The 13,339-nt window shown below is 36.9% G+C and overlaps 1 protein-coding gene across 4 annotated transcripts; it reads left to right on the forward strand.

Annotated features, from left to right (window-relative positions):
• Positions 1 to 8,574: 8,574 nt before the first annotated feature.
• Positions 8,575 to 13,284, forward strand: LOC107631040 (bifunctional 3-dehydroquinate dehydratase/shikimate dehydrogenase, chloroplastic). Of its 4 annotated transcripts, none has more exons than XM_088509423.1 (12): positions 8,575 to 8,739; positions 8,830 to 9,065; positions 9,148 to 9,253; positions 9,960 to 10,178; positions 10,474 to 10,820; positions 11,324 to 11,387; positions 11,509 to 11,617; positions 11,705 to 11,848; positions 12,226 to 12,374; positions 12,512 to 12,674; positions 12,805 to 12,887; positions 12,982 to 13,284. In XM_088509423.1, exons 1-11 carry the CDS (start codon positions 8,719 to 8,721, stop codon positions 12,843 to 12,845), a joined length of 1,599 nt encoding a protein of 532 aa, XP_088365549.1. In that variant the 5' UTR covers positions 8,575 to 8,718; the 3' UTR covers positions 12,846 to 12,887; positions 12,982 to 13,284. The 4 variants fall into 4 exon arrangements, with proteins under 4 accessions (XP_088365549.1, XP_088365546.1, XP_088365548.1 ...); XM_088509420.1 differs by having other exon boundaries at positions 8,588 to 8,743; positions 8,834 to 9,065; positions 9,960 to 10,187; XM_088509422.1 differs by having other exon boundaries at positions 8,588 to 8,743; positions 8,834 to 9,065.
• The last annotated feature ends 55 nt before the right edge of the window (positions 13,285 to 13,339 follow it).

Raw genomic sequence — 13,339 nt, forward strand, 5'->3', positions numbered from 1 at the left:
AATATAAAAGTGCAATAGAAATATTAGAAGTTAAATACAAAAGTCTAGTGAATAATCTTTGAAAGAAGCTAAAACCAAAACACATTAAAATCTAAACATTAGAATCTAAATATAAAAGTGCAATAGAAATATTTGTCTAGTATTAGGGTTATGAGTTGGAAAACACATAAAAAGTCATATATATAATTAATTATTTAATTAATTATGTTCGAATATACGGTTTGGTTTGGGTTCCGCGCCCCCAAAATCGATACCGAACCAATAATCAGCAAATGTCATCGGTTTGGTTCGGGTTGGACCCGATTACCCGTCGGTACCAGAACCAATTTAGTTGGTTCATGTTTGGGTTCGGGTGGGTAATCGAGTACCCGCTACCCGTGCTCACCCCTAGGATACCAAGTGTTGAGTTTCATGGATGCCTACTCTGGATATAACCAGATACAGATGCACCCAGATGACGAGGATAAGACAGCGTTTGTAACTGACCAAGGTAATTTTTGCTATAAGATAATGTCTTTCGGACTAAAAAATGCAGGAGCAACTTATCAGAGACTGATGGACAAAATCTTTAAAAATCAAATCAAACGAAACATCAAAATATACGTCGATGATATGGTCGTCAAGTCTAGTTCAAAGAAACAACACGAAGCCGACCTTTAGGAGATTTTCTAGCAACTCTGAACATACAATATGAGACTAAACCCAGAAAAATGCGCATTTGGCGTACAGAAAGGCAAATTTCTTGAGTTTATGCTCACAAACAGAGGTATAGAAGCCAATCCCGACAAATGTCAAGCAGTCCTAAACATGCAGTCACCAAAAACAATCAAGGAAGTACAACGTCTCACAAGTTGCTTAGCCGCCCTATCCAGATTCTTACCAGCCGCAGCCACCAGATCCTATCATTTCTTCAAAACCATGGAGAAGTCGGATAAGTTCGTTTGGACAGAAGATTGTGAAAAGGCCTTTTCTGAATTCAAACATATCTTGGGGTCACCACCTATACTTAAGAAACCGGAACAAGGTAAACCACTCTTTGTATTCCTTTCAATTTCCACTAACACTATCAATTCTATGCTTGTAATAGAAGCACAGAAAGAGTAACACCCGGTGTACTTTGTAAGCAAAGTCTTACAAAATGCTGAGACAAGATACCCGATGACAGAAAAATTGGCATTCGGTCTAGTAATCTCTGCTCGACGGTTGAGGAATTACTTTCAAACACACCTAATTATAGTTCGGACCAGTCATCCCCTACGACACATATTATCAAAGCCAGACCTAGCAGGACGATTGATGAAAAAGGCGATAGAGCTCTCTGAATTCGACATATCATATCAATCACGAGGATCACCTAAAGCACAGGCATTGGCCGACTTCATCTCGAAATTCACAGACAAGGAGGAGCGCATCAAAACATGGGAATTATACGTGGATGAAGCATGAAACGAAAATGGATGTGGAGCAGGAATCCTCCTGAAAGACAATAATAATGGAGTCCACGCTGAGTAGTCAATAAAGTTTCTTTTCGAAACAACCAAAAACCAGGCCGAGTATGAAGCTCTACTAGCAGGCCTAAGGTTAGCCAAGGAAGTAGGGATTTCCAGTTTAAAAGTACACTGCGACTCCCTCCTTGTGGTATAACAGGTAAACGGTCATTTTCAGGTACGAGATTCGCTTCTAGAATAATATTTGAACTCGGTCAAAACCATAATGAAATTTTTTCAAAATTTTGAAATACTGCATATACCAAAAGAAAAAAATTGCAGGGCTGATATTTTATCCAAATTAGCTACATATAGGGTAACTAATCAAACAGAAAATTGAATCATCTTACACTAACGGAATCCAGTTTAGATACAAAATCTGTTTTAAGTATGTCATAGGAAGAAGACTAGCGAAGCACATTTATTCGCTACTTAAAAAGCAGAGAAATACCAGAGGGTGAAAACCCAAAGACATTTAGATACAAATCAAACCAATATACCTTATTAGGGGCGGACCTATACAGGCGAGGTGTTTCCCGGCCTCTGCTGAAATGCCTCGGCCGAGCAGAAGCAGAAACTGCCATGGACGAGGTACATGATGGAATCTGCGGACACCATACCAAAAGTAGGAGTTTGGATACAAAAATACTCCGAGCAGGATACTTTTGGCCAACGTTGAGAAAAGATTGCAGAAATAAGGTACAAAACTATGATGCATGTCAAAGATACGCACCGTTCATCCACAACCCAGCCGAGCTATTACATACCTCAGACGTCAACTGGCCGTTTCACAAATGGGGGATGGACATACTCGGACTATTCCCAGTCTCAACATGACAGGTAAAGTTCCTTTTGGTAGCTGTTGATTATTTCACAAAATAGATAGAAGCACAGCCTCTTGTGAAAATAACAGAAAAAAAGACAATTTACAGATAAAAAGATTGCTTCATATCTAACCGATCTGCATGTCAAACATCATTTTTCATCCATTGAACACCCACAAACCAATGGGCTCGCGGAGGCGGCTAACAAAGTTATCTTGCAGGCCTTAAAAAAGAAATTGACAGATGCTAAGGGACGATGGGCCGAGCTTATACCAGAAGTGTTGTGGGATTATAACACAACACCCCGCACAACAATAAATGAAAGCCCGTTCCGACTAGTCTATGGTGCAGACTGTATGATACCCATTGAGATCAGCCAAGGGTCCACTCGAACCGAATACTTTGATGAGCAGGACAACTCGGAAGCCAGATCAACCGAGCTCGACCTAATAAGTGAAGAACGAAACCTCACCGAACTAAGGCAGCAAGCCATGCAAGCAGCAATGCAAAAGCAATACAACAAAAAAGTGAAACCAAGAACCTTACAAGAAGGGGACTTGGTCCTACGACAAATGGAAGAAGTCCGGAAACCACCAGGACACGGGAAGCTAGCTGCTAATTGGGAAGGCCCCTTCTGCGTCTCCAAAGTCATCGAAAAAGGAACATACTCTCTCGAAACACTAGTAGGAACAACTCTTCCTAACACTTGGAATATTTCATCTTTAAAAATCTATTACAGTTGAATTGCTATGTACATATGAAATTGTCAGGTACTCTTTTTCCTAATTACGAGGTTTTATCTCTAAGGAGGGTTTTACTCAAACAGGTTTTAACGAGGCCGACCACTTCATACCTTCCTCGAAAGACTGATTCGTATACCAATAAATTCATCATACTCTGCTAACTGTATATCATCAAACCGACAAAACAACGATGGAAATCACATCCATCTTACTAATAATGAAACCGACCACATAGGTCGGAAATGCCAAATTCAAAAATCATCATCACACAAGGGACGAACAAAGTCATTCCAAACTTCAAACATACTATACAGTACAAATGAAAAGAGTTTCCAACAAAAACTAAAAGTTCCCAATCCGGGATCCTTGTCCAAACTATTTGTAGAGATAAATCAACATTTATTATCTAACTAGCAAAAGAAAGCTAGAGTCAACATTCATCCACATGCAGTTTATAAAGTATCATAGCAGTTAAAACTGACACCAAAATTGTCGGACAAAACAAGTTCAAAATATTACGAACAAAACTGAAAAACAACTCTAAAATAAACACAACTAAAGTACACACATTTTTTAAGAAGGAGGAGGAACGCTCTCAGCCTGCTCCTTGCCGGTTTCATCGTCTGCAAGTTCTCCATTAACAACTATTTTGGTCACATTGAGTTTCCTTACATCAAAGTTCGGAGAAAACAATGTGACCTGGCTAACGGCACGATCAAAACCAGCTACAAACATATTCATCTTCTACTTCTCAAGCTAGTTGAGACGAGCGGTCATTTCACCCTTGGTCTTATCATTCTCCTTAACCTCAGCTTGTAACAGTCTAATTTGTTCTTGAAGACGGGAAACTTCATTCTCCCTCTCCTTCATTTTCGAGGTCACATCAATGACGACCTCTTCCCTCTCTTTTAGCAAACGCTCAAGGGACGACCCCTTCTCCATCATTACCTGTTGTTCCGAGCCCAACAGTTCAGTAGCACAACCAACAGACAACAGCCGAGATGCAACAATCTACAGAGACAAGGACAAAACACAATAAAAAAGAGGTAAACAAAAAATCTAACTTGAATAAACTTGCCCATCCCCTCAACTCCAGTCTGACGCGTGAGACCCATGTCTCCAGGATACTGGGACACGTGATCAGCAAGCTCGGAAATTGGAAACTGATCACTCCACATAGAATGCGGATTCACTCCAGGAATAAAATCATGCAGTTTTCATTGCCTTTCAAAAACAGACTTCACAATAGCGTCACCTTCGAAAATCACTTCTAGAAACTTTTTCGACTCAGTCATTCTCCTTTTTGGAGAAGCAGGAGGCTGAGCAGAGGAAAAAGCAACATTACCATCTGTCTCTTTAACAACCCCGGAAGCACTACAACCTTTCTCACCTTTCTTTTTCAGGTACACTTGAAATTTAGTAGCATTCAAATTTGGAACCCTACTAACAACGAAAAGCAAAGGATGAATAATAGGCAACCAAACAAAAATCGAAGCATATAAAACCAAAATTACCTATATACAATTCCAGCCCTTCTTTGTTATTTTCCTCTTCGTATCTTAATAAATCAGGAATAGATAGACATTTCCTAGTAGCAAAATTTTCAATTAAAAATTCTAACAAACAGTCTTCCTCCTCACTTCTCTCACTAGCTTCGAGGATTTGCAACGGTTCCGAACACCAGTACAAAGGATATTTCTCTATCAACTCATTATCTAAATAAAAAGGATATTCAGACTCCAAAGAATGAACGTTTACAAACATAGATTTGAAGTTTTTAAAGGAAGATTTATACAATAGGAAGATAGAGCGGCCAGGAAAACTACTCAGAAATACCCAAAGCCCTTTACATACCCCTTTCAATTGAAACAAAGAAAAGAAAATATTAAGATAAGTAGGAGAATTCAAAAATTCATCCGACATTCAAACGCACGCAAAAGTGCCCAAGAATTTGGATGTAACTGCGACGAAGCATAGTCAGTTGAGTTAAAACCTTACACTCAAAATCTGAGAAAGAAAACTTCACATGCAACTCAGACAAGCAAGGGAAGTACATATAAAAATAACCCCAGTCCCCTCTCCTCTCACAAACCCTCTCCTCACTGGTGGAAGGAAGAAATTCAATACGAATGCCAGAAATCCCTCTAACAAACTTTAGGGCTTCCAAACCACGAAGTGACTTGTAATCACAGTATGACGACGCACGAGTTTTTACATCAACATGAACCCAATGGTAGGGGTTCTCTTTGTTCACTTCGACAACTTTCAGCTTTTCTTTCTTTTTCTTTAGCCATTTTTTTCAGAAAATAGAGGAGAAAAAACCAGAAGACAATAAGAAGACGAGAAGACAGTAAGAAGATGAGAAGACTAACATCTGGAAGACATGTCTTCTCACACTTATCAAAATTTTACAACTGAAGTTGTGTCTCATGTTTTTCCAAAAAAAAAAAAAAAAACGGTAACAGTTTAATTACAACCTACTATTCTAGTGGGGAGTTGAAAAAACAATAAACACGCGCCCCATGCAAAACGATCCGGATCCAACACAGCCAACATAAATTTATTGTAGCCCAATTCACAAAACAAAACTTTTTCAAAAATATTTTTTATTTTCGATATTTTAAATCAATTTATTTTTCAAAACCCAAGCTTGAAACACATGTTGAGCTTGGGGCTTCAGTATTCTACCTCAAAATGTCGAGGTATAACTCTAAAAGAAAAAGCTCAACTTGCTGAATTACAACAAGTCAAGTTTGGGGCTGTGTACTGTACCCCTAAGATCTCGGACAAAACCGAGTCATACCTCGACACGACCTATAATGAAAACGGCTTTATCTTATCAGAACGCTCCCCACAATCTTGCGACGAGATCAGTCACTAAGATCTCGGACGAAACCAACTACTAACTCCACACTAAACTGGGCTATAAAATGGGCACGACATCAACGATAGAAAACACAGCAAATTCATTCCACAATAACATACTACCAAACAGCGTCCCGATCATACGCACACTTTTGTTTAAGTGATTCCTTTATTGACTTGAGCGTCAGAGTCCTTTTTACAGGTACCACGCTTGGATCCGAGTTTACGAGAGTATTTTTGGTTTGGCTCAAGTTATCAAGCACACCAAGATCAACAAGAGGCCGACGTATAGCCTGGGAAGAATATCTTTCCCAGAACAATAATACAATAATAATCACTAGTTTATTACGACTTGATCTCCCAACATTCCATGCATTCATGTACATTCATTCCTCTTCTTCACACGCAAATAATACTAACAGAAAAAAATCCGATTTTTTGTTGTATCGTTGGCTCCATTCTAACTAATTTATAACAATTTTATTTGTCATTTGAGTATATAATCATATATATTAAACATGACTATAAAACGAGGAGTTTGGTGGTGGTGGAAGATTCAAAACCAAAAAGGGTATAAAATTAAAATAGGGTGAAATATTTGGAATACTAGTATACTACTATAGCCCTTTGACAGCTGGCATTATATTATAGTAATGAAAATATAGAAAGACGTAATTTTCAGATGCTGATGATGACGAACTTGCATGTTCACATTCAAGATTTTCTAAAGTCGAAACCAAATTCTTAGCTATCACTGTAACTTGTTAGTTTTAAAGAACACATACCTCGTCAACTATATATATGTTTGTTCGAAATAAAACAAAGTCATCCCAATGGTAGTTAGTTGTTGTTGACTTTTCACAAAAGTACTGGTATATTAAATTAATTAACTACTTATGAAAAAGATATAATAGCAGGATTTTCATAGTTAATGACATAGAATGACTGCGATAATTTATTTTGTTTATTGCACTCGTCTACATTTGATTTTTATTGAAGGAAACCATTATTGCAGGTATTATAGAACTAATTAAAAGGCATACCATACGTGCTAAGTTTAAAAGAATTTTGACCATGATGTTCTTAATTAAACCTCATCCGAGTCTTAGTTGATATTTGAACCTGGTGAAGTTTTTTTTTTTGGGACGGGAACCTGGTGCAGTTTATGCAGCCAAATCTACCATTTGATCCTGACCTTTTTTTTGGTCATACAAACACACACACACACACTAATCTAGCAACTACACTACTCACTAGGAAAGAATTTTGATTGTTGACCCCTAACATTTTTCATTATGTATGGGCCTCATCTAGCAAAATTTTTGGTAATTTACTCTAATGAAAGAAAGCTTTTTCCTTGCGTAACAAATTGGGAAAACCTATAATGGCCCAAGATTTGAAGCCCAAATGGCACATGCATGCACGTGTTTACCATATGCATATTGCACCAAAATTGTTCAATTCGTTATAGTCCCCTTTCAACATGTTTGTCTTGATGGGCCGTTCCATATTCTTGATGATCTTTCTTGCTTTAATTTTTGGCCACAAGACAATGATAATTATAGAGCTTATGCTACGTTATGCCAAAAAATAAAAAAATAGAACTTATGCTATCTAGTAGTTAATTCATTAGTTCATTAGTTCGTATAAATAAGTGTTAGGAATTCAAATATCGTATTATACCTATAGTAAATCATTGGCCAATGACAAATCCTTAAATGCAGTTCGAATTTGTATAGATTAATCTTTGACTTGTCAAGCTAAAAAATACCGTGAAAAACAAATTTTTTTTTTATTTTTTTTATAAACTTGTCTGACTCATTATTCTATTATTAATAGATAAGATGAAATATAAACTTACAACGAAACTAAGATTACACTCTAATTTTAAGGCAACAGAGTTATAGAGTGATGGAATAAATAGAAGTTTAAAAACATTATGTTACGGAAACATTTCTTACCTTGCGGTCTAACGGATCTTGTGTACCATATATGATTAAACGCAGTACAGAGAGTACAGCTCAATTAACATGTTGTTCTAGCAGGCAGAAGCAGAAGAAGACAAGTCTTTTTAGATGGCCATGAACTCCACGAGTTTGTGTGGTACTAATTGAATTCAAACACATGATCCATCACCAAATACCAAATGTGCCCCTATCTTCTCTTTCTGCTTAATCTTCATGTTCTTATACGTTACAGTTATATCCATATATACAAATATCTCACTCTTATAGTATTAAAATTACAATAGCACTAAATCTTTGACTAATGACTATACTAGATTTTACTTTGAGTTGGGAGAAAGAGAGGTATCGAATAACTTAGAAATAAAACCACATCAATATACTGAGCTTTTGACATTTTATCATTTTTTTCCCACATAGATACATATAAGAAGCAATATAATTTGTATTTATATTTTAAAAAATATAGATGAACAAAAAAGGTTGCACAGATTAATCATATTTTGATTAAATTACCAGAATACCATTAGTATGTCTGGTTTACGTGTGAGTGTACACTAAAATTAGTTACTGATATAAAATATATGTTAAAAATAAATTAAATAATATATATCTATACACAAATATATTGATAACTGATTCTAGTAACTAATTTTAGTATAAGAATAACATTTTTATTTGTATATTGCTTTCGGCAGATTAGATGGTGGGCATAGCAGCCAGATCCCACCCACCACATTTACCTACCACTTTTCAATTTCCATTGCTTACTAATACCATTACCAACCAACTAAACCCAATATCAAAACAGTGAGTGAGTGTGACACACGCGCCTATGGACATCCCCAACGTTCTGGCACGTCTTTCTCTTTGCCATCAACTCCTTCATCTCTAATACTACCAATTCCTTAATCTCATTCTTCGTCTTTACTTTTGCTTGTTGCAGGTAGCGTCGCAGTTTTCGGCAGGTGAAGGCGGAGGAATGAGGAAGAACCCGACGTTGTTATGCGCTCCTGTAATGGCGGATTCCGTTGACAAGATGCACCTTGACGTCAGCAAGGCCAAAGCCAGCGGCGCTGACCTCGTCGAGATTCGTTTGGACTCCTTGAAGACCTTCAATCCCTCTTCGCACCTTCCCACTCTTATCAATAACCGTCCTTTGCCGCTCTTATTTACTTACAGGTTTCGCTGTTTTCTCTACCTCTTTCAATTTCGATTCGCTCTCAGTCTAAATAATCGAAACTCTTATGTCTTTGTTTATAAGGCCCAATTGGGAAGGTGGTATGTATGAAGGTGATGACAATACACGCTTTCATGCTCTGAGGTTGGCCATGGAGCTCGGAGCTGATTACATCGACATTGAACTCAAGGTTCGTTTGTTTTCTTTTAACAGTATTTTTTCTGATTCACTAGAATATAAATTACTTGGATTCAAACTGTAATCCGTACGAATCTTACTTCACTCGGATAAGCTCTCTGGCGGGTTCTGATGATGTGATGATTCTAATGTACCAAATTGTCTCAATCTAGCACCTTAGCATTTCCTTGTTTTGTTTTTTATTTTTTGTTTTTTGGTTTTTGGTTTTAAGTCATATGGAGTAAAAGTAGCTACTGTGAGCATGTGCTTGCTTAGTTTTATGTTTATACTATTTAGCTTTTTCATTCCTCGTGTGCCACTATCTTAGTTTAACAGTTCCACGCATTATGATTATTTTGCTTCCCATGACGATGCTGCAGAAAATCTGCATTTTAGGCCACCTTTTGATTGTTTGGTTTCTCTTGTTAGATTTTAGTCTTTGAGTGATTCTTTGCATGTGTTAATTAGGGTATATTTCACCCTGCTGTCATTTGGCATTCGGCTTTTGCTTTATATAGTCAAAGTAGTGACTAGAAATCTAAGGTATTGGACTCAAAAGCAAGTAGTTATCCTTGTCACCTGTTTAAAGTCGTTCTTTTGTCTTTTAATCTCATCTGATGAAGCCAGTTACTATCATTTATACTATTTGCTTTGCTAATAACAAAATCTGAACTCTGAAACTTAATGAAACATTTCCTCTTTATTCTGCATATCCAAAGGTTGCAAATCAGTTCTATGACTTTATACGTGGAAAGACATATGATAAAACCAAGGTCATTGTTTCATCTCACAACTATCAGCAAACTCCGTCAGTTGAGGATCTTGGAGACCTTGTTGCTAGAATACAAGCAACCAGGGCAGACATAGTGAAGATTGCAACAACTGCTTTGGAGATCACTGATGTGGCACGCATGTTTCAAATAATGGTGCATTCTCAAGTAAGAAGCGTATGTCAAAATTTGGTCAATGGTAATCTGATTCCAAATTTGACTTTCTCCAAAGTCCTTACATTGTTTCTAAATATCATGTTCCAGTAGGTTTGAACTCTGTGTTTTATTTGTTAACGCTTAATTATTTTATTTTATTTCCCCCCAATTTCAAGTCTCATCACTGTTATAGCAATACTCCTCTTGTTCTAATTTTGCTGGTGATACTGAAGTTTATGATGGCTGTATGTTGAGTATTTTTTATATGATAATAAGTAATTTTAGCATAACTCTTGTTGGATTCCAGGTTCCATTTATTGGACTTGTTATGGGTGATAGGGGATTGATTTCACGGATACTTTGCGCAAAATTTGGTGGGTATCTCACTTTTGGTACCCTTGAGTCAGGAGTAGTTTCAGCTCCTGGTCAACCTACACTTAAGGATCTATTGCATCTATACAATTTAAGACAAGTAGGACCTGATACAAAAGTATTTGGGATAATCGGAAAGCCTGTTGGTCACAGTAAATCACCCACATTGTTTAATGAGGCCTTCAAGTCACTTGGAATCAATGGAGTTTATGTATTTTTGTTGGTGGATGACCTTGCCAAATTTCTCAGCACTTACTCATCTACAGATTTTGTGGGATTCAGGTTCTAACCCCTTATGATAATTGCTTTAATTAAGAAATCTAATGTTGATGATTTTTGCATGTCTGTATGGTTAAATGATGGTAACATGTTCTAGCTTCTTTTTGTATGCTATTAAACTTTTCTGGGTCTATCGCTTGTTCTTTTTTGGCTTGGGATAATTGTAATCCTTTCAAATATAGGGATGCAGGCCATAGAGATATACAAATTACAAGTGACAAAAGTCAACTAGTAGACGAGCTGTATCTTTATATTATATTATTATGCATTATGATCAAATCCCTTTTTCAACAGATCTTGTGTGGTTCCTTGTTTTTATCCAATTCTATGAATCTTACATTGACAAAATCAAAGCCTATCCAAGTATCCATTTAAGCTCTTCATTTCTATCTTTTGTTGCTCCATCACTTTTTTGTTGTTCAGGTTTCTATTTGATATTTCCTTTATTAGATAGTTAAAGATTCTCACAACTAATGGAGTTTGATCTTTAACTATTTTTATTTCAGTGTTACCATTCCTCACAAGGAGGCAGCAGTTACGTGCTGTGATGAGGTTGACCCTGTGGCTAAGGTAATTGGTTACTTACACAGGTTGCGTTAAAAAGTGTCACGAACATCTAATATTAATTTTTGTTATTTGACATTTTTTGCTCCATTCTTTTCTGAATTCTCTAAGTTACTTTTGGGTGCAGTCAATTGGAGCTGTCAATTGTATTATAAGAAGACCAACAGATGGGAAGTTAATTGGGTATAACACAGATTACGTTGGTGCTATTTCTGCAATTGAGGATGGGCTACGGGGTAGTTGTCAAATTTAGTGGCTAAGCATTTTACACGGGCATTTTGCCATAAAATTTTCTTCTGAACATCTTGTGTATTTTTTGGCAGCTAAACAAAATGGCAGTGGCACAGTTGTTTCACCATTAGCTGGTAAACTGTTTGTTGTTATTGGTGCTGGTGGTGCTGGGAAGGCACTTGCTTATGGTGCAAAAGAGAAAGGAGCAAGGGTTGTGATTGCCAACCGAACCTATGGTAAGCTTCATGATTTGCATTTTTGTGCTTAAAGTAAAAACATTGAATTGTCAAAGATCCTTCTAGGATCATTATTGACAGAATTCCATACTTGGGAGCTAATCAAATAGCTGACAGTATGATAAATTCTCTTGTAGTTACAGAAAAAAAATGGTCTTATGGCGGTTTAATTCTTTGGCAATATTATTGCATGCACAGATAATATTAATGGTTAGATCTGTTAACATATTCACATTCTTTGTAGTCCAGAATTAATATGCACATTCACTTCTTAACATATTCACATTCTTTTTATAGCTTTTTTGACGGAAATGATGTTGGCTATTACTTCTCGTTCGTTATTAGTGTAGTACTACAGTATCATTTGTGTTATACAGATCGTGCTAGAGAACTTGCTGATTTAATTGGAGGAGATGCTTTAGCTCTTGCTGATTTAGATAATTACCATCCGGAGGATGGTATGATTCTTGCAAACACGACATCTATTGGAATGCAACCAAAAGTTGATGAAACACCTGTTTCTAAGGTTTGCTCCTTTGATATGACTGTACCAATTAGGCTCTTGTAACATTGTTTTGAGTATGATATTATTATTGACAATCCTATATGTGGAACGTGAGTGAGTTGAGTGCCAGAGAACCAACCATTCTTTTGTTTATGCAGCATGCATTGAAATACTACTCCCTGGTTTTTGATGCTGTCTACACACCCAAAATGACTAGACTTTTGACGGAAGCAGAAGAATCAGGAGCTACTGTTGTTACAGGATTGGAGATGTTTCTTGGACAAGCATACGGACAATTTGAGAAGTATACAGGAATGCCAGGTACTATTTTAGTAAACCGAGTTCAGTGTACTTTTTAATCAGCTTCAGTTCCCCTGTCTGTACTTATTCTGATAGGATTGGGTTAGGGTATCTTATATAATTTCTGTGATTCCATTGTTTGCATATGCAGCACCAAAGCAGCTCTTCAAAAAAATTATGGAGAATTACTGATATGGTCTCCAAGCTCTAACTTCTATCTTACTGATCCAATGGGTATAAAGTTCAAACTTTGATTTTAATTTATCACTCTATCCATGTTACATGACACCGATCTCTGAAAAGGTATATTTTCTTTTTTCTGCTGCAGAGATCGTCCGTTGTTGGTTCACAGATCCAAGAAGCAGGACGGTTAGCAGCGCATTGCTGCATGCACCAGCAAGCTTCAAGTTGCCTTTGAATGGGGAGGGGCTTTCTTTAGGGCGTAGTGAGTTATTGCTTTTACCCCTCCCTTTTCCCCTGTTTCACTTGACTAAATTTATGTATCTTAGCCATAAAGAGTTATTGACAAGTAAAATTATTATTTGGCAAATGAATTTTCCTGTCAATTCTTGAACGCTGCTGCTTTGTATCTAACGTTTTTAAGCAGTAAGATATTTCCTTGTCCGATCAAATTGCATCAACAGAGCAACACACAAGCACGAGTGAACAATATGCAACCAAGCATG

The sequence above is a fragment of the Arachis ipaensis genome, chromosome B3 (assembly GCF_059453495.1).
Source record: "Arachis ipaensis isolate K30076 ecotype BB chromosome B3, ASM5945349v1, whole genome shotgun sequence".
Taxonomy (NCBI): domain Eukaryota; kingdom Viridiplantae; phylum Streptophyta; class Magnoliopsida; order Fabales; family Fabaceae; genus Arachis; species Arachis ipaensis.

Excerpts from the sequence above, each read along its gene's own strand:
- LOC107631040 (XM_088509420.1), top strand. The coding sequence starts at position 8,719 with ATGGACATCCCCAACGTTCTGGCAC. Across the intron at positions 9,066-9,147 it reads CCGCTCTTATTTACTTACAG|GCCCAATTGGGAAGGTGGTA; the intron begins GTTTCGCTGTTT and ends TTTGTTTATAAG. Across the intron at positions 11,618-11,704 it reads AATTGAGGATGGGCTACGGG|CTAAACAAAATGGCAGTGGC; the intron begins GTAGTTGTCAAA and ends ATTTTTTGGCAG.